Genomic DNA, 19,678 nt, shown 5'->3' on the forward strand with positions numbered 1-19,678 from the left:
CGAAGGAAATTCTGTGTGGGAATAATGACAATGAAGTAAGGAGGGGATAGGCCCTGAGCAGATCTGGCCGTTGAGGACGGGAAGGTGATTTAATTTGTTTCCAAATTTTTGGAGACTAATGTGCGGCAGGAGGAGAATGCACAACTCACGCCCCGTAAACCGAGGACAACACAATTAATCGAACTTCGAACCTGCGATTCAGTTCGACTCGGGAGGGGGAGACTGGTGATACCCCATGGATGGACCCATTACCCTTGGCCCATCCCCAGCCCAAATGGAAGACAGGCCCATCAAGGGCCCATGTATTCTCTTATAAATTCCAGGTTTGAATGTTAATTCAATTATTCACTATGTCGTTTTCAGCAGCACCTTTAGTTGCTCCCCTCATATATCCTCAGTCTCTGACTTGAGCGTCGGAGGGGCTACGCTAGGACACCCTCCTGGCCCCCTCCTAACGATCTTATTTGTGATTTCAGGCACATGATAATTTCAAAACCTGCGTCTGGACTAGTGACACTTGCTGGAATCGGACCCTTAAATTTTTCGTGAGTATCAGTTATATATGCAAATTTATCTATGTATTTTTATTTATTCATTTCGTGTAAGGAATGAGAGATTGGTACAAGTGGATATTTCTCTCAAATTCGAGAGAGATAATGCCACTTGACCAAGGTGTCAATGGCAACCTAACTTGATCCCATGATACTTTCATTTGAAAAATCTACAGGGATATATGTTTGGTGGTTGGTTAGTTTTAATTCTAAAATCAAGGAACTTAATTTCTTGTGATAAATTATATTATCACCTTTTATAAAAATTTAATTAAAAATATGAAAAACTCTCGATATAAAATCAAATGTATTTAAACCTCGTGTTTTAAAAATCAGACATAAAACCACTTACGAATGAGGTAAATGTGCGTAAATGTTGTTAATATTTGGTTAAATGTACTTGATTTCTTAAAAATATAGGACATATTAGCCTATTCATTTAAAAAAAAAAAAATTTTTATGTCTTTTAAACTTTTCAAAGGAGTCTGATGCAATTAGCCATAATTTCCTATGTGCAAGATTTATTGTTGATTATAAAGATTTCTCTCCCTGTCAATTTGCAACTAGTTTCTTTATGCCTTTCATAATGTTTTTTAGATTTTAAAATTTTATTTACCTATCAATTTAGATTTATCACTATCTTATAAGTTCGATGTCTTTAATCATATAACATATTGGACAAAAAGAAATTAGATTGTATTTATATTGATAGATTTGTTTTGGAGTCAAATATTTGATTTGAGAACGATATTTTGAGATAAGAATTTAAAATGACATTCATATTAGGTATATTTGAAATCCGTCAAAATTACTATTAAAATTGCTGAAATTTACTTCGATTTTGTATCTCTAAGCAAGTCAAAAAATTTGAAATTCATTATATAAAATCTATCGATCTTAGTACAACTTTAAATCATTATTGTAAGTTCCAAAAATTCATAGAGCTTTCAAATTTAACATCGAGAGTGAGATTAATAAAAGTGTACAAATTCACTAGAGAAAGAGTTTTACGAATTTTTTTTGCACTGAGGAAGATTTTCCGAAACTTAGCATTGGAAATTTTTTTACTTCATGTGATCTACTCAAGTTTTTCTAGCCACGGTGAAGAACATGCAAGAATTTTATTTTATTTTTATCTCTTTTAGTTTTTTTGGTATTGAATACTATTAGTGTATTATTTTCTCGTTTCCAAGAACGCAGTAGAATTTAAATTTTTTATAAATATTTTGTCATACAAAATCTCTTTGATGTGGCATGGATTATAAACATGCATAGTGTGCTTATTGGATTACCTTCAAGTGATTAATATTTTGGACTCTAACTATCCTGAGAATAGTAGGGATAGCTCTTCTTGTAATTATCCACAAATAATAAACTTGAAATTCATTTCTTCAATCTCCAATATCAGGTTCATGACTGCAATCTCTATTCCTTCTTTAGTTTGCATTAGAAAAAACTAAATAATATTTGTATTGAAACACAATAGACAAAGATAATGACAACGGATACGGCAGTTTTTAATTTGAGTGTCGGCCTAACTCCCAAGGTAAGGCGAGGTGCGGCTCCTTTGAGAGAGAGTATAGAAGATTCTTTGCTTTGATTTTAAGAAATTTTGTGTTGTCTAAGTCAAAACTATAGACTTAGAAATTAAGCCACATGTGCTTACGAATCCAATTAGGATTCTAACTAGTTGCATAGTCCAACTACGAATCCTACTAGTTACATGGTGCAACTAGGATTCTAACCAGTTACATAGTCCAACTAGGTTTCCTACTAGTTGGGGATTTACTAAGACAGTCCAAGCCCATTGACCATAAAACTCATTATTGTTGTTTGATCATAACCTTGATGAATTATTAGTGATACCCCCATAAAGATCCGGGTCCTCGTCAACCCGGTTTGTTATTTGGATAGCCCAAAACAAAGCCAATAGCTAGTCATTTTCCTGAGGACCCGGGCAGATCTCCTCATCCCGAGCACTTCTCCTCTCCCCGGGCAGTCATCGTAGCCCGGGCTCTATACCAACGAGCCGGGAACTCTACTACCCGGGTTACCTCGAGAATTGAACCACACTAGAGTATGATTGATACAGGCCGTCTAATCTGTCAGAACAACTTGGGCTTGGAGTGTCCTAGAAGCCATCAGAAGCTAGAGTATGGGCAACCGACTTACCATACTTAGTAGGTGGCACTGGAATCGAGGTACCTACCCCATTTCCTCTACTATAAATAGTAGGTATTAATGTCATTAAAGGATCCTGAAAAATCTTTGAACTCTAAGCATTATACATATTTTCTTTAAAATATTGCTTGTGATCATCTTAAACCTGCTGACTTAAGCATCGGAGTGGCCACGTCGGACACCCCTCCGGCGCCCATTCACGAGTTACTTTCTTGTTTGCAGGTGTTAATCTCAGCCATTATCTTCACTCAAAATTCCCAAACACTATAAATTGTTGGTTTGATCTGTCGGAGCTCCTTACCCGGCTCACTCATTTCAGAGGGATCACATCATTGGCGCCGTCTGTGGGAAATACTTGAGTCCAAGACGTTGATATGGCTCGTACGAGAAGAACCAACCAAGATAATTCTCGAGTTCAGGAAGATGGAGGGCAGACCTCCAGACAAGTTGGTGTTAATAACAACGGGCCAAATCTCATTACCATGACCCCGGAAGAATTGAAAAAGATGATATCCGATGCAGTGAAGTAAGCTATGGCCAGAAAAGAAGTTTCTCAGCATGTTACACCGCTCGGAAATAGACAAGAGCGTGAGCAGGAGCAAGAGCAGGAGTTGGGGGAGGAGGAGGAGAGATAGGAGGCTGAGGAGTCCAGTGCCGGGTCCAAATCTCCAACCGTGGCGGAAGAGTTGTTGGAGCTGAGGCAGAAGATGAAGGTCCTGGAAGGACAATTGGAGAACCGGAGCACTTCCCGAGCAATCACTAGAGGATGCCCATTTGCTGACATTATTGTCCGGGAACCCCTGCCTGGAAATTTCAAGTCTGCCAAAATAAAAGACTATGATGGCAACGCAGACCCTGAGGAACACTTGGCCAGATTTGAGAACATGGCCATGCTGCACTGTTACACTGATAGAATAAAGTGTAAAGTGTTCCTAACAACATTGGTAGATTCGGCTCAGAGATGGTTTGAGGGTTTGGCCCCCCAGAGTATTAGTTATTTCAAAGATTTCCAGAAGTTGTTCTCGCACCATTTCAGCAGCAGCAAAAAGTACAAGAAGACTGCTTTCAGTTTTTTCGAAGTCAAGCAGAGCCCGGAGAAAAGTTTAAGGGCTTATATTCGAAGATTCAACCGAGTGGCTCTGGATGTCCCCACTTGTGCCACTGAGACAAAGACTACCGCATTTACCCAGGGCTTAAGGGAGGGTGAGTTTTTCAAATCACTGACCAAGAAGGTGCCCGGCAATTTCGAGGACTTATTATCCCGGGCAGAGAAGTACATCAATATGGAAGAGGCTCAGAAGCAGAAGAGAGAGGCTGTAAAAAAGAAGAGAGGAGACCGGGTATCTAAGCCCGAGGAGAGGGGGCAAAAGAGAGGTAATCCAGGGCACTTTTCTCAGCACGTGCCTCTGAAGATGGCCTGCTAAAGGGAAGTACAAGAATGCAGTAGGGACCTGGCCCCAGACCATCAATTATCCTTGCCAGAGAAAAGAGAATTTTGCACTTTCCACAAAGTGTGTTATCATAACACCGAATATTGCAAAACATTGAAGGGAAATTATGCCTTACCGTCCATCTTGGGACCCAGTCACAATAACCAGAGGCCTAGATTGCCACCTTGGACATCTCGGAAACCAGGATCCAGTGCCCGAGGGAGAGGTATGAGGAATAACCCGAGGAGTGAACCCGGGAGAAGAAGGGAGCCTGAGCCCGAGTGGAAAAATAATTTGCCCCCTGCGACGGGGTTGATTAAAATGATATCAGGAGGCTCTACTGATGGAGACTCCAACCGGGCGAGAAAGTCGAGAAGTAGGAGGGAGTGTATGGAGGTAGAGGGAGCAAGGAGGAACGAGGCGGTCATCAGTTTTGGCCCAGAAGATTTGATAGGGGTGAATCTGCCCCACAGTGATACCCTGGTTATCCAAGCCCGTGTGGCAAATTATGACATTTTGAGGGTCTTTGTTGATTCGGGCAGTTCTGTAAATGTGATTTTTAAAGATGTCTTTGCGCAGATGGATTTGCAGGGTTTTCACTTGGAAGCTGTGGAAACTGCCCTCTTTGGCTTTGCTGGCCACGTGGTCTACCCGGAAGGAGAGATTGTCCTACCACTAACCCTAGGCTCTCAGGATCTCAAGAAGACAGTGATGACCTCTTTCACTGTAGTGGACTCCCCATCTTCATACAATATCATTTTGGGGAGGCCGGCTATGAATGAATTAAGGGCTGTGGCATCCACTTACCATCTAAAGATAAAGTTTCATGTGGGAGCCCGGGTAGGAGAAGTTAGGGGAGATCAACCTTCTTCCCGAAAATGTTATGTGGAGGCAGTCCGGGTTGATCAGAGCAAAACCAAGAGAGAAGGGAAGAAGGAAAGGATGGATGAAGTTGGAGGAAGAGTGGTGGAGAAAGGGGAAGTACATTTTGTAGCAGAGGAGGAGCAGGAGATGATAGAAATCGGACCAGGCCAGCAAATCCGGATGGCTCGGGACCTCAATGCATCCACCCGAGTTAGTTTGATTAACTGTTTAAAAGCTAATATTAATGTATTTGCCTGGTCCCAGCAGGAGTTGACAGGGATTTCTCCCCTGATATCGGAGCACCAACTGAACATTCTCCCGGGATCTCACCCGGTGAAGCAGAAAAAGAGACACTTTGGTCCTGAAAAAGACAAAGTTATTGATGAGCAAGTGAAGGAGCTGCTGAAGGCCGGCCACATTCGAGAAATTCAATTCCCCACATGGCTTTCGAATGTGGTGCTGGTACCTAAATCCACCGGAAAGTGGCGAATGTGTGTAGATTTCCGCGATCTCAACAAGGCTTGCCCTAAAGACCATTACCCCTTGCCCAGGATTGACCAGCTGGTGGACTCCACCTCGGGTTTTGAACTATTGAGCTTCATGGATGCATACCAAGGATATCATCAAATTCCCCTAGCCAAGAGTGACCAAGATAAAGCCAGCTTCATCACCTCGGGAGGTACATTTTGTTATATTATAATGCCTTTCGGGTTGAAGAATGCATGGGCTACTTACCAGCGTCTAATGAACAAAGTCTTTGAGAAGCAGCTGGGACGAAATATGGAAGTCTATGTGGATGATATTCTGGCCAAGTCCAAGGAGGTTGTGAATTTCATCATTGATATGGAAGAAACATTTGCCACTCTAATGCATTACGGGATCAAGCTTAACCCTGCCAAATGCATTTTTGGTGTCAAGAGTGGCAAATTCTTGGGATTCATAGTGACAGATCGAGGGATCGAGGTGAATCAAGAAAAAGTCAAGTCCGTGTTGTGTATGGCATCCCCCCGATCTGTCAAAGAAGTACAGAAGCTGATCAGGAGGATTGCTTCCCTGTCTCGATTTATATCCCGGTCAGCACACAGGAGTTATCCTTTCTTCCAGGTTCTAAGGAAGGCCCAGCAATTCGGGTGGGATGAAAAATGTGAGCAGGCCTTCCAGGACTTGAAGATTCACCTTGCAGAGCTCCCTGTGTTGGTAAAGCCGGAGCCTGGGGAAAAACTATTTGTTTATCTATCTACTACAGAGTATGCTGTCAGCTCAGTTCTGGTAAAAGAAGAAGGCTCTGATCAAAAGCCTGTCTACTATGTCAGCCATGCTCTAAGAGGACTCGAGCTCCGGTACAGCGAAGTGGAGAAGATTGTTTTGGCCTTGATCATGACCGCCCGGAAGCTAAGACCCTACTTCCTGTCACATCAAATCATTGTTCTTACCAATAGTCCTTTCGGCAGGATTTTGACTCACTCTGAAGTATCCGGGCGAATGATCAAATGGACAGTAGAGTTGTGGGAGTATGACATTGAATACAAACCCCGGGTGGTCATCAAAGCACAAGCTCTATCAGATTTTTTATCCAAGATGGTCCAACCCAATGAGGAGGAAGTATGGAGAGTATTCGTGGATGCCCGGGGCGTCTAGCCTTGCTGGGTGTGGAGTAGGGGTTGTGATAATATCTCCCCTGGGAGAAAAGATTAAACTAGCGCTGAGAATTGACTCCCGGGTAACTAACAATGAGGACGAGTATGAGGCTGTCCTAGCTGGTGTCCAAGCTGCCCGGGAAGTCGGGGCTTCCCGGATTATTCTATATTCTGATTCGAAACTCATTAATCAGCAGATAAAGGGCGTCTATGAAGCTAAGGATGACAGGATGTTAAAGTATTTACGGCTCATCAAAACCCGAGCAGAAGTTTTTACGGATTGGGGTATTGAACAAATACCCCGGGAAGAGAATAGCGAGGCAGATACTCTGGCAAAAATGGCTGCTTCCTTGTCAGAAGTAAGCACCCGGGAGGTCTTGCATGTTTCCCGATTGATCCTTTCTACCGAGGAAGAAATGTTACCAAAACCAGAGGACTCCTGGATGACACCTCTGATTAAGTTCATTGTAAGTAATGAACTGCCTAAGGACAAAGACCGAGCTTAGAAAACTAAAAGACAAGCTCCCAGGTTTGTTCTCTTAAACAATATTTTGTACAGGAGATCGTTCCAGGGACCTCTTTTGAAATGCTTGTCCGAGAAAGAGGTCGATTATGTCCTCCGAGAGATTCATAAAGGATGTTGTGCTGAGCACCTCGGAGGAATGTCTTTGGCCTGGAAAACAATGCTTGCCGGTTTCTGGTGGCCAACTCTCAGTCAAGATTCTGCTCGGGTGGTCTAATCTTGTGAGGGCTGTCAACATCACTCGAATTTTAAAAACACCCCGGCTACTCTCATGAAGCCTATCTGGGCATCTTGCCCCTTTGATCAATGGGGCATGGATATCGTGGGTCCTTTCCCAATTGCCCGAGATCAGAAAAAAATCTTGTTAGTAGCCGTGGATTACTTTTCCAAGTGGGTAGAAGCTGAGCCCTTGGCAAAAATTACTGAGCAGGAAGTATTGAAATTTTTGTGGAAAAACATTGTGTGCCGGTTTGGGGTGCCCAGGAGACTAATCTCAGATAATGGGAGACAATTTCAGGGCAAAGGACTTACATCGTGGTGCCAGGAAATGAAGATCACTCAATCTTTTACCTCTGTGGCATATCCTCAAGCTAATGGTCAAACAGAAGTTGTCAATAGAATTATTGTGCAAGCACTGAAAACGAGACTACAAGGCAAAGGAAGGGATTGGGTGGAAGAATTACCCAGTGTTCTCTGGGCTTACAGAACTACTCCCCGAGCACCTACCCAATAAACTCCTTTCAACTTGATATATGGTTCTGAAGTAGTCTTCCCAGTTGAAATCGGGCAAACCTCTTCCCGGGTAGAATCTTACCCGGACAACAATGATCAGTCCCGAGCTATGGAGTTGGATTTGGTGGAAGAAAAAAGAGATCGAGCTTTCATTCGAATGGAAGCATATCGAAGCCGGGTTATGAATTCATATAACAAAAGGGTCCGGATACGAGATTTCCAAGTGGGTGATCTAGTTATGAAGAAGGTCAACCCGGCTAGGGACGTTGGGAAGTTGGAAGCACGATGGGAAGGACCTTATAAAATCACCCGAAAAGTCAGCTCGGGATCCTTTTATTTAGAAGATGCTCAAGGACATCTCCTCAAAAGGCCTTGGAATGTATTTAATTTAAAGAAGTACTATGCATGACAGATGTAATTATTTGATGGAAGAAATAAACGAAAGATATATTTTCTCAAAGAATGATATGAATGTTTCTGTTATCTTATAACGTGAAGTACTAGGCCCCGGTTATTGAAGAAAAACCCATGGCACTACACCCTGGCTCGGTGCACCACACCTCGACCATTCCCAAGTCCCGGGACATGATCCCCGGCCCAAGGCTCCGTACCTTGGTTCTTAAAAGCCCAGGGCACTACACCCTGGCTCGGGGCACCACACCTCGACCATTCCCAAGTCCCGGGACATGATCCCCGGCCCAAGGCTCCGTACATTGGTTGTTAAAAGCCCAGGGCGCTACACCTTGGCTCGGGGCACCACACCTCGACCATTCCCAAGTTCCGGGACATGATCCCCGGCCCAAGGCTCCGTACATTGGTTCTTAAAAGCCCAGGGCACTACACCCTGGCTCGGGGCACAACACCTCGACCATTCCCAAGTCCTGGGACATGATCCCCGGCCCAAGGCTCCGTACCTTGGTTCTTAAAAGCCCAGGGCACTACACCCTGGCTCGGGGCACCACACCTCGACAATTCCCAAGTCCTGGGACATGATCCCCAGCCCAAGGCTCCGTACCTTGGTTCTTAAAAGCCCATGGCACTACACCCTGGCTCGGGGCACCGCACCTCGACCAGTCTAAACCCAAAAATATGCTCTCTTGGCCAACTTTTCTAGTTGGTATACGCGTCGAGATTTATATCCGGGTTTTAGGTTGCTTATATCTGAGTCACTTGCGGAGTATGAGGCATTTTATGCATTACGAGGATCAAGATCTCGGGTACTTATTTGAAGTTACCGGTTAATTCGCAACACTTAGAAAATTTTCTGGTTATTTTCATGCAAGCAGGTATATCACCCTAGTTATTGAAAGACTTATCAAGGTATGATTGCAGAGAGGATAAAGGGAAAATGAAATTTTCATTAATAAGAGCCCGAGGGCCAAAAAGTTACAGAACAGGAAAAGGTAAGAAAATACAAATATTAGTCTATATCTACGTGTTCAGGCTCAGGCTGCTCTTCTTGGGCCGCCTCCTTCTCCTCCTCACCATCCTTGGGAAGGGATGTAATGGCCAGACCAAAATCAGGAAAATTTTCCTTATCTTGGGGCAAGAGTCCGGCTTCCTCAAATTGTTTCCGCCATTTTTCAAAACCGGTCTGAAAAAGAGGGTAGGCCTTGTCCACCACGGCCTTCTTGAACTCAGAAGATTGGAGGAAGGAAGCCTGCAACTTGTCCTTATCGTATTCAGCCCGGGCCAGGGCACTCTCAGCTCTCTCAGCCCGATGCAACTGCAACTCTGTCTTTTCGAAAACGGCACGGAGACTCAATTCCAAGACAGATAGAGAGCCCTGCAGACGTTCCTCTCGGATAACGCCCTCAGTAATATCCTCTTGAGTCTTGTCCAGAGCTGAGCGCAGCTTAGCCACTTCTTCCTCATAGGTGGCTTGAGCCCGGGCTAGCTCCTCTTGCAGCCTCTCCTGAGCATCTTGGAAAGACCGGGCTCGCTTGCCAGAGATAGTGCCAGCCCTTCCAACCCCCTCAAAAGCCGAGATCAGCAGGTGAGCTGTAATGCCCGGGATGTGAGCTGGTAATCAACAATTATTAATGCATGATTTGATGTATTTATCGAAGACCGAACAAGAGACGTTGCGATTCGATTTTAGTTGCAAAATATATTGTTGGGACAGTATAGACAGTGCACCCGTTGTTCAAAGGACAGTGCACCCGCGGTGGTTCATAGGAAATTTCTGAAGAGATACAGAACAGTCACCGCACCCGCGCCATAAAATCTACCGCACCCGCGGTGTTGCTACAGTAGAGGCACCGCACTCGCGGTACAAAAAGCACCGCACCCGCGGTCGTTCTTTCTGAAATGTTGGTAGTGATCCAGTATGCTCAGCGCGCCCGCGGTCCAAAGGGTAGCGCACCCGCGGCGAGACGTGTTTTGTGAAAGGACGAGCCACGTAGCTTTACCATGCAACTGATGTATATAAGTTGCAATTCTCTTCATTTCCTTCTCAAGAAAACCGAGAAAGGTTCAGGGGAAAGTTGTGAAAAATCCTTACGCTTTTTGTGAAAGATCCGCCCGTCAGAATTTGAATCCGACTTCAGTACTGTATTCCTATCAACACAGGCAACAACTGGACATTTACAGAGACAGTCTTGAGTTCAGAACTGATATTGCTTCAGACCGAGACTACAAACGAAAGGTATAAGTCAATGTGGTATTGGGACATCGACTCAAGTGGGATATACTTGAGTTTCCCTAAATCACATACTTATTATTATTATGTTCATTGATTTAAATTGATATGCTTGTTCGATTGATTTATACAAAGCACATATTATATGAGTATTAGACGAGTGATCTTGTGACAGAAGTGCCTGATAGTGGTGGGATCGCCACGGGCACATTGCACGATGTCACAGGATAGGAAATTGGTGAAAACGCCAAAGTCTGTGACGGTTAGGTCAAGACACTGGATGCTTGGTTATATCGACGTGGATAGAATCGGAGTTTCTTCTATTACTGTTGGTCGATATGGAATGCCAACGTCTGGAAACCAGGATCCCTAAACTAGGATTGAGTCTAGTATGAGCCGTGGAGTCACGAGTCTGATTTACGATTTCATATTGATTATGTTTCAGATTTTGATATATGTTACTGATAATTGTTACATGCTTTTACATTGTTTATATGATTGCATGTTCATTGATTTATACTGGGATTATATTCTAACCGGAATTATCCGACTGTTGTCGTGTTTGTATGTGTGCATGACAACAGGTGGGACAGGTTCAGGGTCGAGGAGATGAAGATAGATCGTGATTAGAGTGGAGGCTACGGACTTGGATTAGAGATAGGGTTTGGACACTTGACATTTAGCTGTTAAACCTTAGTTGAATGATTGTATATATAGTACAAGACTTGTACTTTAATACTGTTATGTATATTAGATTGAATCCCATTACATTCCGCATTTAAAAAAAAAAATTAGACCCTGTTTATTATAATTGATTAAATTGTCCCGATGATGATTAAGAACTTGATTAGCGTCCGGGTCCCCACAACAGGTGGTATCAGAGCGATTGATCCTTTAGATTGAGATAAGAGCTAGTGAGCGGGGTAGAATGTGTGTTCTTTCCTGCTTTTGAATGCTAGCATGTCTTACTGCTTTAATACATGTTACTTGCTTATCTGATTTGATATGGTAATATGTTTTATTGAGAATGAATCAGCACCGATTCTGGATCAGCAGTAAGATGATCGGAGGAGGACTGAAATAGAATTCTTGTTTGGGGTCACTAATCCTTTTGATTATCAGACATGCCTCTGAGAAGAATACCAGAACAGGGTTGTACTTCGAATCCTCCGATGGACGTTACAGCCACTCCTATGGAGACATTATTGAAAAGGTTTCAGTCGTTCCATCCACCAACTCTGAAGGGTACTGAGAATTCAGTGGATTGCGAGAGTTGGCTAGACGATATTGAGATGTTGTTTGAGTCCTAGGACTATACTAATGAGAGGAGAGTGAAACTGATAGGGCACCAGTTGCATGATGTGGCAAAGAATTGGTGGATTACAACAAAACGGGCATTGGAACATCGAGATACGACTATTACCTGGAATGTCTTTAGAACTGAATTCTATTAGAGGTTCTTTCCAGTGTCGTACAGGAAGGATAAGGGAGCGGAGTTTGCAAACTTGAGACAGGGCCAGCTGAATATTGAGGAATATGTGACTAAGTTTTCTACTTTGTTGCGATTTGCTCCACACGTGGCCGAGAATTAAGAAGCTATTGATGATCAGTTCATCAATGGTTTGAATCCTGAGATTTTTACATTGGTGAACACAGGGCGACCGAATAATTTTACCGATGCCCTGAACCAAGCCAAGGGAGCCGAAACCGGTCTGATAAGATAGAGAGGAGCTTCGTTTGTGCCTTCAACACCGAGACCACAGATGCCTCCACCATCTCCCAGATTTGAGAGTGGCAGTGGGAGTGGAAAGAAAGATTTCCTGAAAGCTAAGGGAAAGCAGTTCAAGAAGTCTGGCAGCAGTTCTTCCAGTTCTAGTGGCTCGAGACAGACTGGTCAGGGCCAGAGTTATACAGGACCCTATTGCAGCACCTGTGGAGGGAAGCATTCCACTGAGCAGTGCCGAGGAGTGTTCGGCAGTTGCCGTATTTGTAGGCAGCAGGGACATTTTGCTCGAGTTTGTCCTCAGAGAGATTCTCAGAGATCACAGGGTGCAGAGTCATCTGGATCAGTGGCTCAGACAGGGAGACGACCATCTGCTGTTCATTCTTTCCAGCCAGCACCGTCTACTCAGTCACAGCAGAGGCCAGGAGGAAGCCAGACAGTGAGCCAGCCTCCGATACAGCAGGCCAGAGTGTTCGCTTTGACTGAGGAGCAGGCACAGGATGCACCTGATGATGTTGTTGCAGGTAACTGTTTTATTTCTGGTTATCCTGCATATGTATTGATTGATACTGGTGCATTGCATACATTTATATCTGAGCGATTTGCATTGAGTCATACATTGCCTATTGAGTCATTGTCTGTTGTAGTGTCTGTCTCTTCTCCGTTGGGGACAGGTTTGATATCAGTGAAGTCTGTTAAACATTGTATACTGCAGTATGATGGGCATGAAATTGAATTAGACTGTATTGTGCTTGGGTTGTCTGATTTTGACTGTATTATCGGTATCGATATGTTGACCAAGTACAGAGCTACTGTCGATTGTTTCCACAAGATTGTGAGATTCAGACCTGAGATGGCAGATGAGTGGAAATTCTATGGTAAGGGTCCTCGATCTAGAATTCTTTTGATATCCGTATTGTCTATGACTCGATTGTTACAGAAAGGAGCGGAAAGATTCCTTGTCTATTCAGTTGATTTACTGAAATCGAGTCCATCATTGGCGGATTTTCCAGTGGTGTGTGAGTTTGCTGATGTCTTTCCAGATGAGATTCCTGGTTTGCCTCCGATTCGAGAGATAGACTTCAGCATTGAGTTGATGCCAGGTACAGTTCCGATTTTGAGGGCTCTGTACAGAATGGCACCGATTGAGTTGAAAGAGTTGAAAGAACAGTTGGAAGATCTACTGGCCAATGGGTATATCAGACCGAGTGTGTCTCCTTGGGGTGCTCCAGTACTGTTTGTTTGAAAGAAATACGGTTCAATGAGACTCTGTATCGATTACTGGCAACTGAACAAAGCAACGGTAAAGAATAAATATCCCTTGCCTCACATTGATGATTTGTTTGATCAGTTGCAGGGTTCATCCGTATATTCCAAGATCGATCTGAGATCTGGATACCATCAACTGAGAGTCAGGGATCCTGATATCTCGAAGACTGCATTCAGAACCAAGTATGGACATTATGAGTTTATTGTCATGCCATTTGGTTTGACGAATGCACCGGCTGTATTCATGGGGTTGATGAACCGTGTCTTTCAAAGATACCTTGACGATTTTGTCATTATATTTATTGATGACATATTGATTTATTCGAAGAATATGATTGAGCATGCTGATCATCTGAGAACTGTGTTGAAAATTTTGAGGGCTGAGAAATTGTATGCTAAACTGTCGAAATGTGAGTTTTGGTTGAGACAGGTAGTATTTCTGGGACATATTATATCCGGAGACGGTATAGCTGTTGATCCCAGTAAGGTTGAGGCAGTGATTTCTTGGTCGAGACCGACATCAGTGCCCGAGATTCGCAGTTTTATGGGTTTGGCAGGATATTATCGTCGATTCATCAAAGATATTTCTAGTATTGCCAAACCGATTACACAGTTGAATCAGAAGAATGCTCCATTTGTTTGGTCTGAGGAATGTGAGACCATTTTTCTTGAATTAAAGAAAAGACTGACCAGTGCATCGATTTTGACGATTCCATCAGGTACATGTGATTTTGTGGTTTATTGTGATGCATCTCATCGAGGATTGGGTTGTATACTGATGCAGCGAGGGCATGTTATTGCTTATGCCTCGAGACAGCTGAAACCACATGAGACTCGTTACCCAATTCATGATCTTGAATTGGCGGCCATTGTCTTTGCTTTGAAGATATGACGACATTATCCGTACGGTGAAAAGTTTGAGATCTATTCTGATCACAAGAGCCTAAAGTATCTGTTTTCACAGTCCGAGCTGAATATGAGGCAACGAAGATGGCTCGATTTATTGAAGGATTTCGATTGTGAAATCAAATATTATCCAGGAAAGTCCAATGCAGCAGCTGATACACTGAGTCGAAAGGTATGTTCCTTTTCCTTATCGACGATAGGTGTCTCGAATTTGATAGAAGACTGCTGTTTGTCTGGATTAGCTTTTGAAACAGATTGTCAGCCTCTGAGATTATGTGCAATTCGAGCTGAACCAGAATTGATAGTGAGAATCAAAGAGGCACAGAAAGTTGATCAGAACGTACAAAATTCGATTGTTATGGTCAGAGCTGGACATCAATCAGAGTATCAAGTTCATGATGGTATTTTGTATGTGAATAATCGTATTGTTGTGCCAAATGTTTCAGAATTGAAACACCGAATATTGACAGAAGCGCACAGCAGTCGTTTTAGTATTCATCCTGGTGGCAGGAAAATGTATAATAATTTGAAGACACAATATTGGTGGAAACAAATGAAATCTGATATTACTGAATTTGTAGCAAAGTGTCTGAATTGCCAACAGGTGAAAGTCGAGAGAAAGAAACTAGGAGATTGTTACAGAGTTTGTCCATTCCTAAATGGAAATGAGATCACATTTCCATGGATTTTGTGACGCAGTTACCGAGATCCTCCAGAGGCGGTGATGCGATTTGGGTCGTGATTGATCGATTGACCAAATCTGCATGTTTTATTCCATACAAAATGACATACAGATATGACCAGATGGCCGATATTTATCTGCGAGAGGTATTTAGATTGCACGGAATGCCGAAGTCGATTGTTTCAGACCGTGATCCTCGGTTTACTTCGCACTTCTGGCAGAGTTTACAGCAGGCTCTAGGTACAAAGTTACATCTGAGTACCGCATATCATCCACAGACTGACGGACAATCAGAGCGGACGATTCAGACATTGTAAGATATGCTGAGAGCTGTAGTGCTTGATTTTAGCACTAATTGGCAAGATGCCTTGCCTCTGTGCGAGTTTTTGTACAACAATAGCTATCAGACGAGTATTGAAATGGCTCCATTCGAAGCGTTGTACGGAAAGAAATGCAGATCCCCTCTTTATTGGGATGATATCTCTGAGATTCCTGAGATTGGACCTGATATGATCAGAGATATGACAGAGAAAGTGAAGCTGATTCGGAAAAGAATGAAAGCAGCACAGGACCGACAGGCCAAATATGCCAATGTTCGACGACGACCGTTGGTATTTGAGGCAAGAGATCGAGTATTCCTGAATATTTCACCTTTCCGAGGATTTGTCAGATTTGGCAAGAAAGGGAAATTGTCTCCACGATACGTTGGTCCATATGAAATTCTCGAAAAGATAGGAGATCGTGCCTACTGACTCGCCTTACCGCCTTCATTATCAGGAATACATGATGTCTTCCATGTATCTATGCTGCGGAAGTATCTTCCCGATGATTCTCATATTATTCAGCCAGACGAGACCGAGCTCGATGAGACATTGAGTTATGTCGAAAAACCGATTCGGATTATCGATTTTAAAGAAAAACAGCTCAGAACAAAGACAATTCCGCTCGTGAAAGTGCAGTGGACTCGTCATGGCACTGAGGAAGCTACCTGGGAGACTGAATCAGACATGAGACAGGAGTTCCCAGAGTTATTTTGATGATGTGAGTCTGTTATTTTAGTTTCTATTACTTTGACTGAGTTATTGTATTGATTTGATGGCATTTGATATGATTACTTGAGATTTCGAGGACGAAATCATATCTTAGGGGGGGAGAAATGTAATGCCCGAGATGTGAGCTGGTAATCAACAATTATTAATGCATGATTTAATGTATTTATCGAAGACCGAACAAGAGACGTTGCGATTCGATTTTAGTTGCAAAATATATTGTTGGGACAGTATAGACAGTGCACCCGCTGTTCAAAGGACAGTGCACCCGCGGTGGTTCATAGGAAATTTCTGAAGAGATACAGAACGGTCACCGCACCCACGCCATAAAATCTACCGCACCCGCGGTGTTTCTACAGTAGAGGCACCGCACTCGCGGTACAAAAAGCACCACACCCGCGGTCGTTCTTTCTGAAATGTTGGTAGTTATCCAGTATGCTCAGCGCACCCGCGGTCCAAAGGGTAGCGCACCCGCGGCGAGACGTGTTTTGTGAAAGGACGAGCCACGTAGCTTTACCATGCAACTGATGTATATAAGTTGCAATTCTCTTCATTTCCTTCTCAAGAAAACCGAGAAAGGTTCAGGGGAAAGTTGTGAAAAATCCTTACGCTTTTTGTGAAAGATCCGCCCGTCAGAATTTGAATCCGACTTCAGTACTGTGTTCCTATCAACACAGGCAACAACTGGACATTTACAGAGACAGTCTTGAGTTCAGAACTGATATTGCTTCAGACCGAGACTACAAACGAAAGGTATAAGTCAATGTGGTATTGGGACATCGACTCAAGTGGGATATACTTGAGTTTCCCTAAATCACATACTTATTATTATTATGTTCATTGATTTAAATTGATATGCTTGTTCTATTGATTTATAGAAAGCACGTATTATATGAGTATTAGACGAGTGATCTTGTGACAGAAGTGCCTGATAGTGGTGGGATCGCCACGGGCACATTGCACGATGTCACAGGATAGGAAATTGGTGAAAACGCCAAAGTCTGTGACGGTTAGGTCAAGACACTGGATGCTTGGTTATAGCGACGTGGATAGAATCGGAGTTTCTTCTATTACTGTTGGTCGATATGGAATGCCAACGTCTGGAAACCGGGATCCCTAGACTAGGATTGAGTCTAGTATGAGCCGTGGAGTCACGAGTCTAATTTACGATTTCATATTGATTATGTTTCAGATTTTGATATATGTTACTGATAATTGTTACATGCTTTTACTTTGTTTATATGATTGCATGTTCGTTGATTTATATTGGGATTATATTCTAACCGGAATTATCCGGCTGTTATCGTATTTGTATGTGTGCATGACAACAGGTGGGACAGGTTCAGGGTCGAGGAGATGAAGATAGATCGTGATTAGAGTGGAGGCTACGGACTTGGATTAGAGATAGGGTTTGGACACTTGACATTTAGCTGTTAAACCTTAGTTGAATGATTGTATATATAGTACAAGACTTGTACTTTAATACTGTTATGTATATTAGATTGAATCCCATTACATTCCGCATTTTAAAAAAAAAATTTAGACCCTATTTATTATAATTGATTAAATTATCCCGATGATGATTAAGAACTTAATTAGCGTCCGGGTCCCCACATGAGCGGCCTGTCCAAAAACAAGGTCGATAAGAATCAACAGTGATCGGAGCAAGAAAAGGTTATGGGGACTAACAAAAACTTACCGAAAAGAGCTTGTTCGAGCCCTCAAAAATTTTAGCAGAAGCACTAGCATCCTTCAAATGAGCCTCCTCGTCAGGAGTGAGAAACTGTTTGAAAATCTTCATCCCCCGTGGCGAAGGCCCATCCTCAAGAATATTTATTCGGGGAGACTGCTCAAGGAGAGGAGGTTGTTGAGTGGTTTGTTGCTCGAACCCGAGGAGAGGAGGCTGTTGGTCAGATCGTTGGAAGGGAGGGGTGGTTGACCGGGTCACAGGAGAGGAGCTTTGACCCACCTCCCAGCTGCCCTCGGCCAAAGTCTGCTCCGGGCTTGTGATAGACTTTCGCTTCCTCTGGGTCAGAGGGACGTGGCCTTCAGGGTCTTCCTGGGAGGAATCCCGGGTCACCCCTTCTTGCTGGGCCTCTGCCCGGTTCAACCACACCAAATAAAAGAAATGCAACAATTTAAAACCAATTAACTAAGTAAACATAACAATCTACCCCCCTCATACTAGAGTTGTGCAATGCCCTCAGTGCACAAAACGAAACAAACACTAAAAACATAAAAAAAAAACTCATGAATTTAAATGCAAAGATAGAATATGCAAAATAAAAAGAAAGGGAAAACAGTAAACTCCCCTAATCAGAAATCGTCCTCCTCCTCATTCTCAGGCGGTGGGACTCCCTCTTCAGCCGCTGGGGGCATAGGATAATGGTATTGAAACTGGAAGGGTGACAGGTATGCTGGTGTAGGTGGCCGTCCGGAGAAGAAAATCTTGTAGCCTAAGTGCTTCCTTGTGGAGGGTATGGACCAAGATGGAGTCTTTACCCTGAAAAATCACCAAATAAAACGGATTTAGCACAAAAGACGGAGGGGGCGCCGAAATTTGGAGAGGAAAAGAGAAGAGGAATGTTTTTATAATCTGCGCGACTCGCTAGGGCGGTCAATTGTGTCCGCCCTAGCGAGGGGTTCTCGCCGACAAAATTTTGAAAAATACGAGTTTTCGCTGGGGTGGCCACTGTTGACCGCCCTAGCGAGGCGTTCTCGACTTAAAATCTTTTTAAAAAAAAATATCACTCGCGGGGGCGGTCATAGCGAGACATTCTCGTTTTTTTTTTCTCTTTCTCTTTTTTTTTTTTTTATGAATGGATGCAGTGCCATTCAACTACCTAAATGCAAATGATGCGATTAATAATGAAAGAAAATATAATTAAAATCAATATAAGGAGTATAAGTAGTTCTCAATTTATAGTCTAGAGCTCGACTTTTCACCCATGTCCTCAATGACTGTCATGGAGCCGAGTGACTCCAATTTGTGGCTCAATTGTGCCACCAATATAGTGCTTCAACCTTTGAGCGTTCACAGTAAATGTCCCTTCCTTGCCATCATGCAACACCACTGCACCCGATGGGAACACCTTGGCTATAGCGAATGGTCCTGACCACCTTGACTTTAGCTTGCCCGGAAAGAGTCGTAAGCGAGAATTGTATACCAACACCGCTTCACCCACTTTGAATTCCCTTCTTATAATGTGTTTGTCATGGGCTCGTTTGGTGCGTTCCTTGTAAGATAGTGCAAGATCATAAGCTCTTCCCCGAAACTCATCTAACTGATTCAACTGCAGCAATCGTTTTTCACCTGCAAGAGCAAAATCAAAGTTTAGTGCTTTGGTCGCCCAATATGCTCTATGCTCTAATTCGACTGGTAGATGACATGCTTTACCAAAAAGCAACCTATATGGTGTAGTGCCTATAGGTGTTTTAAAAGCAGTACGATACGCCCACAAAGCATCATCTAACCGAATGGACCAGTCCT

The 19,678-nt window shown here is 43.2% G+C and overlaps 2 protein-coding genes across 2 annotated transcripts; both read left to right on the plus strand.

Moving 5' to 3' along the window:
- Positions 1-3,439: 3,439 nt before the first annotated feature.
- Positions 3,440-4,156, plus strand: LOC142504378 (uncharacterized). The gene has a single exon (XM_075617254.1). It carries the CDS (start codon positions 3,440-3,442, stop codon positions 4,154-4,156), a length of 717 nt encoding a protein of 238 aa, XP_075473369.1.
- A 234-nt stretch (positions 4,157-4,390) lies between these two features.
- LOC142504379 (uncharacterized) lies at positions 4,391-7,403 on the plus strand. Its single transcript, XM_075617255.1, has 4 exons — positions 4,391-5,590; positions 5,744-6,366; positions 6,605-7,130; positions 7,236-7,403. The coding sequence occupies exons 1-4, from the start codon at positions 4,391-4,393 to the stop codon at positions 7,401-7,403; spliced, it is 2,517 nt and encodes an 838-aa protein (XP_075473370.1).
- Positions 7,404-19,678: the final 12,275 nt, after the last annotated feature.

The sequence above is a fragment of the Primulina tabacum genome, chromosome 9, assembly GCF_025594145.1.
Source record: "Primulina tabacum isolate GXHZ01 chromosome 9, ASM2559414v2, whole genome shotgun sequence".
Classification (NCBI taxonomy): Eukaryota; Viridiplantae; Streptophyta; class Magnoliopsida; order Lamiales; family Gesneriaceae; genus Primulina; species Primulina tabacum.

Excerpts from the sequence above, each read along its gene's own strand:
- LOC142504378 (XM_075617254.1), top strand. The coding sequence starts at position 3,440 with ATGAAGGTCCTGGAAGGACAATTGGAGAACCGGAGCACTTCCCGAGCA.
- LOC142504379 (XM_075617255.1), top strand. The coding sequence starts at position 4,391 with ATGAGGAATAACCCGAGGAGTGAACCCGGGAGAAGAAGGGAGCCTGAG. Across the intron at positions 5,591-5,743 it reads TGCCCAGGATTGACCAGCTG|AATGCATGGGCTACTTACCA; the intron begins GTGGACTCCACC and ends TTCGGGTTGAAG. Across the intron at positions 7,131-7,235 it reads CACCTCTGATTAAGTTCATT|GGACCTCTTTTGAAATGCTT; the intron begins GTAAGTAATGAA and ends AGATCGTTCCAG.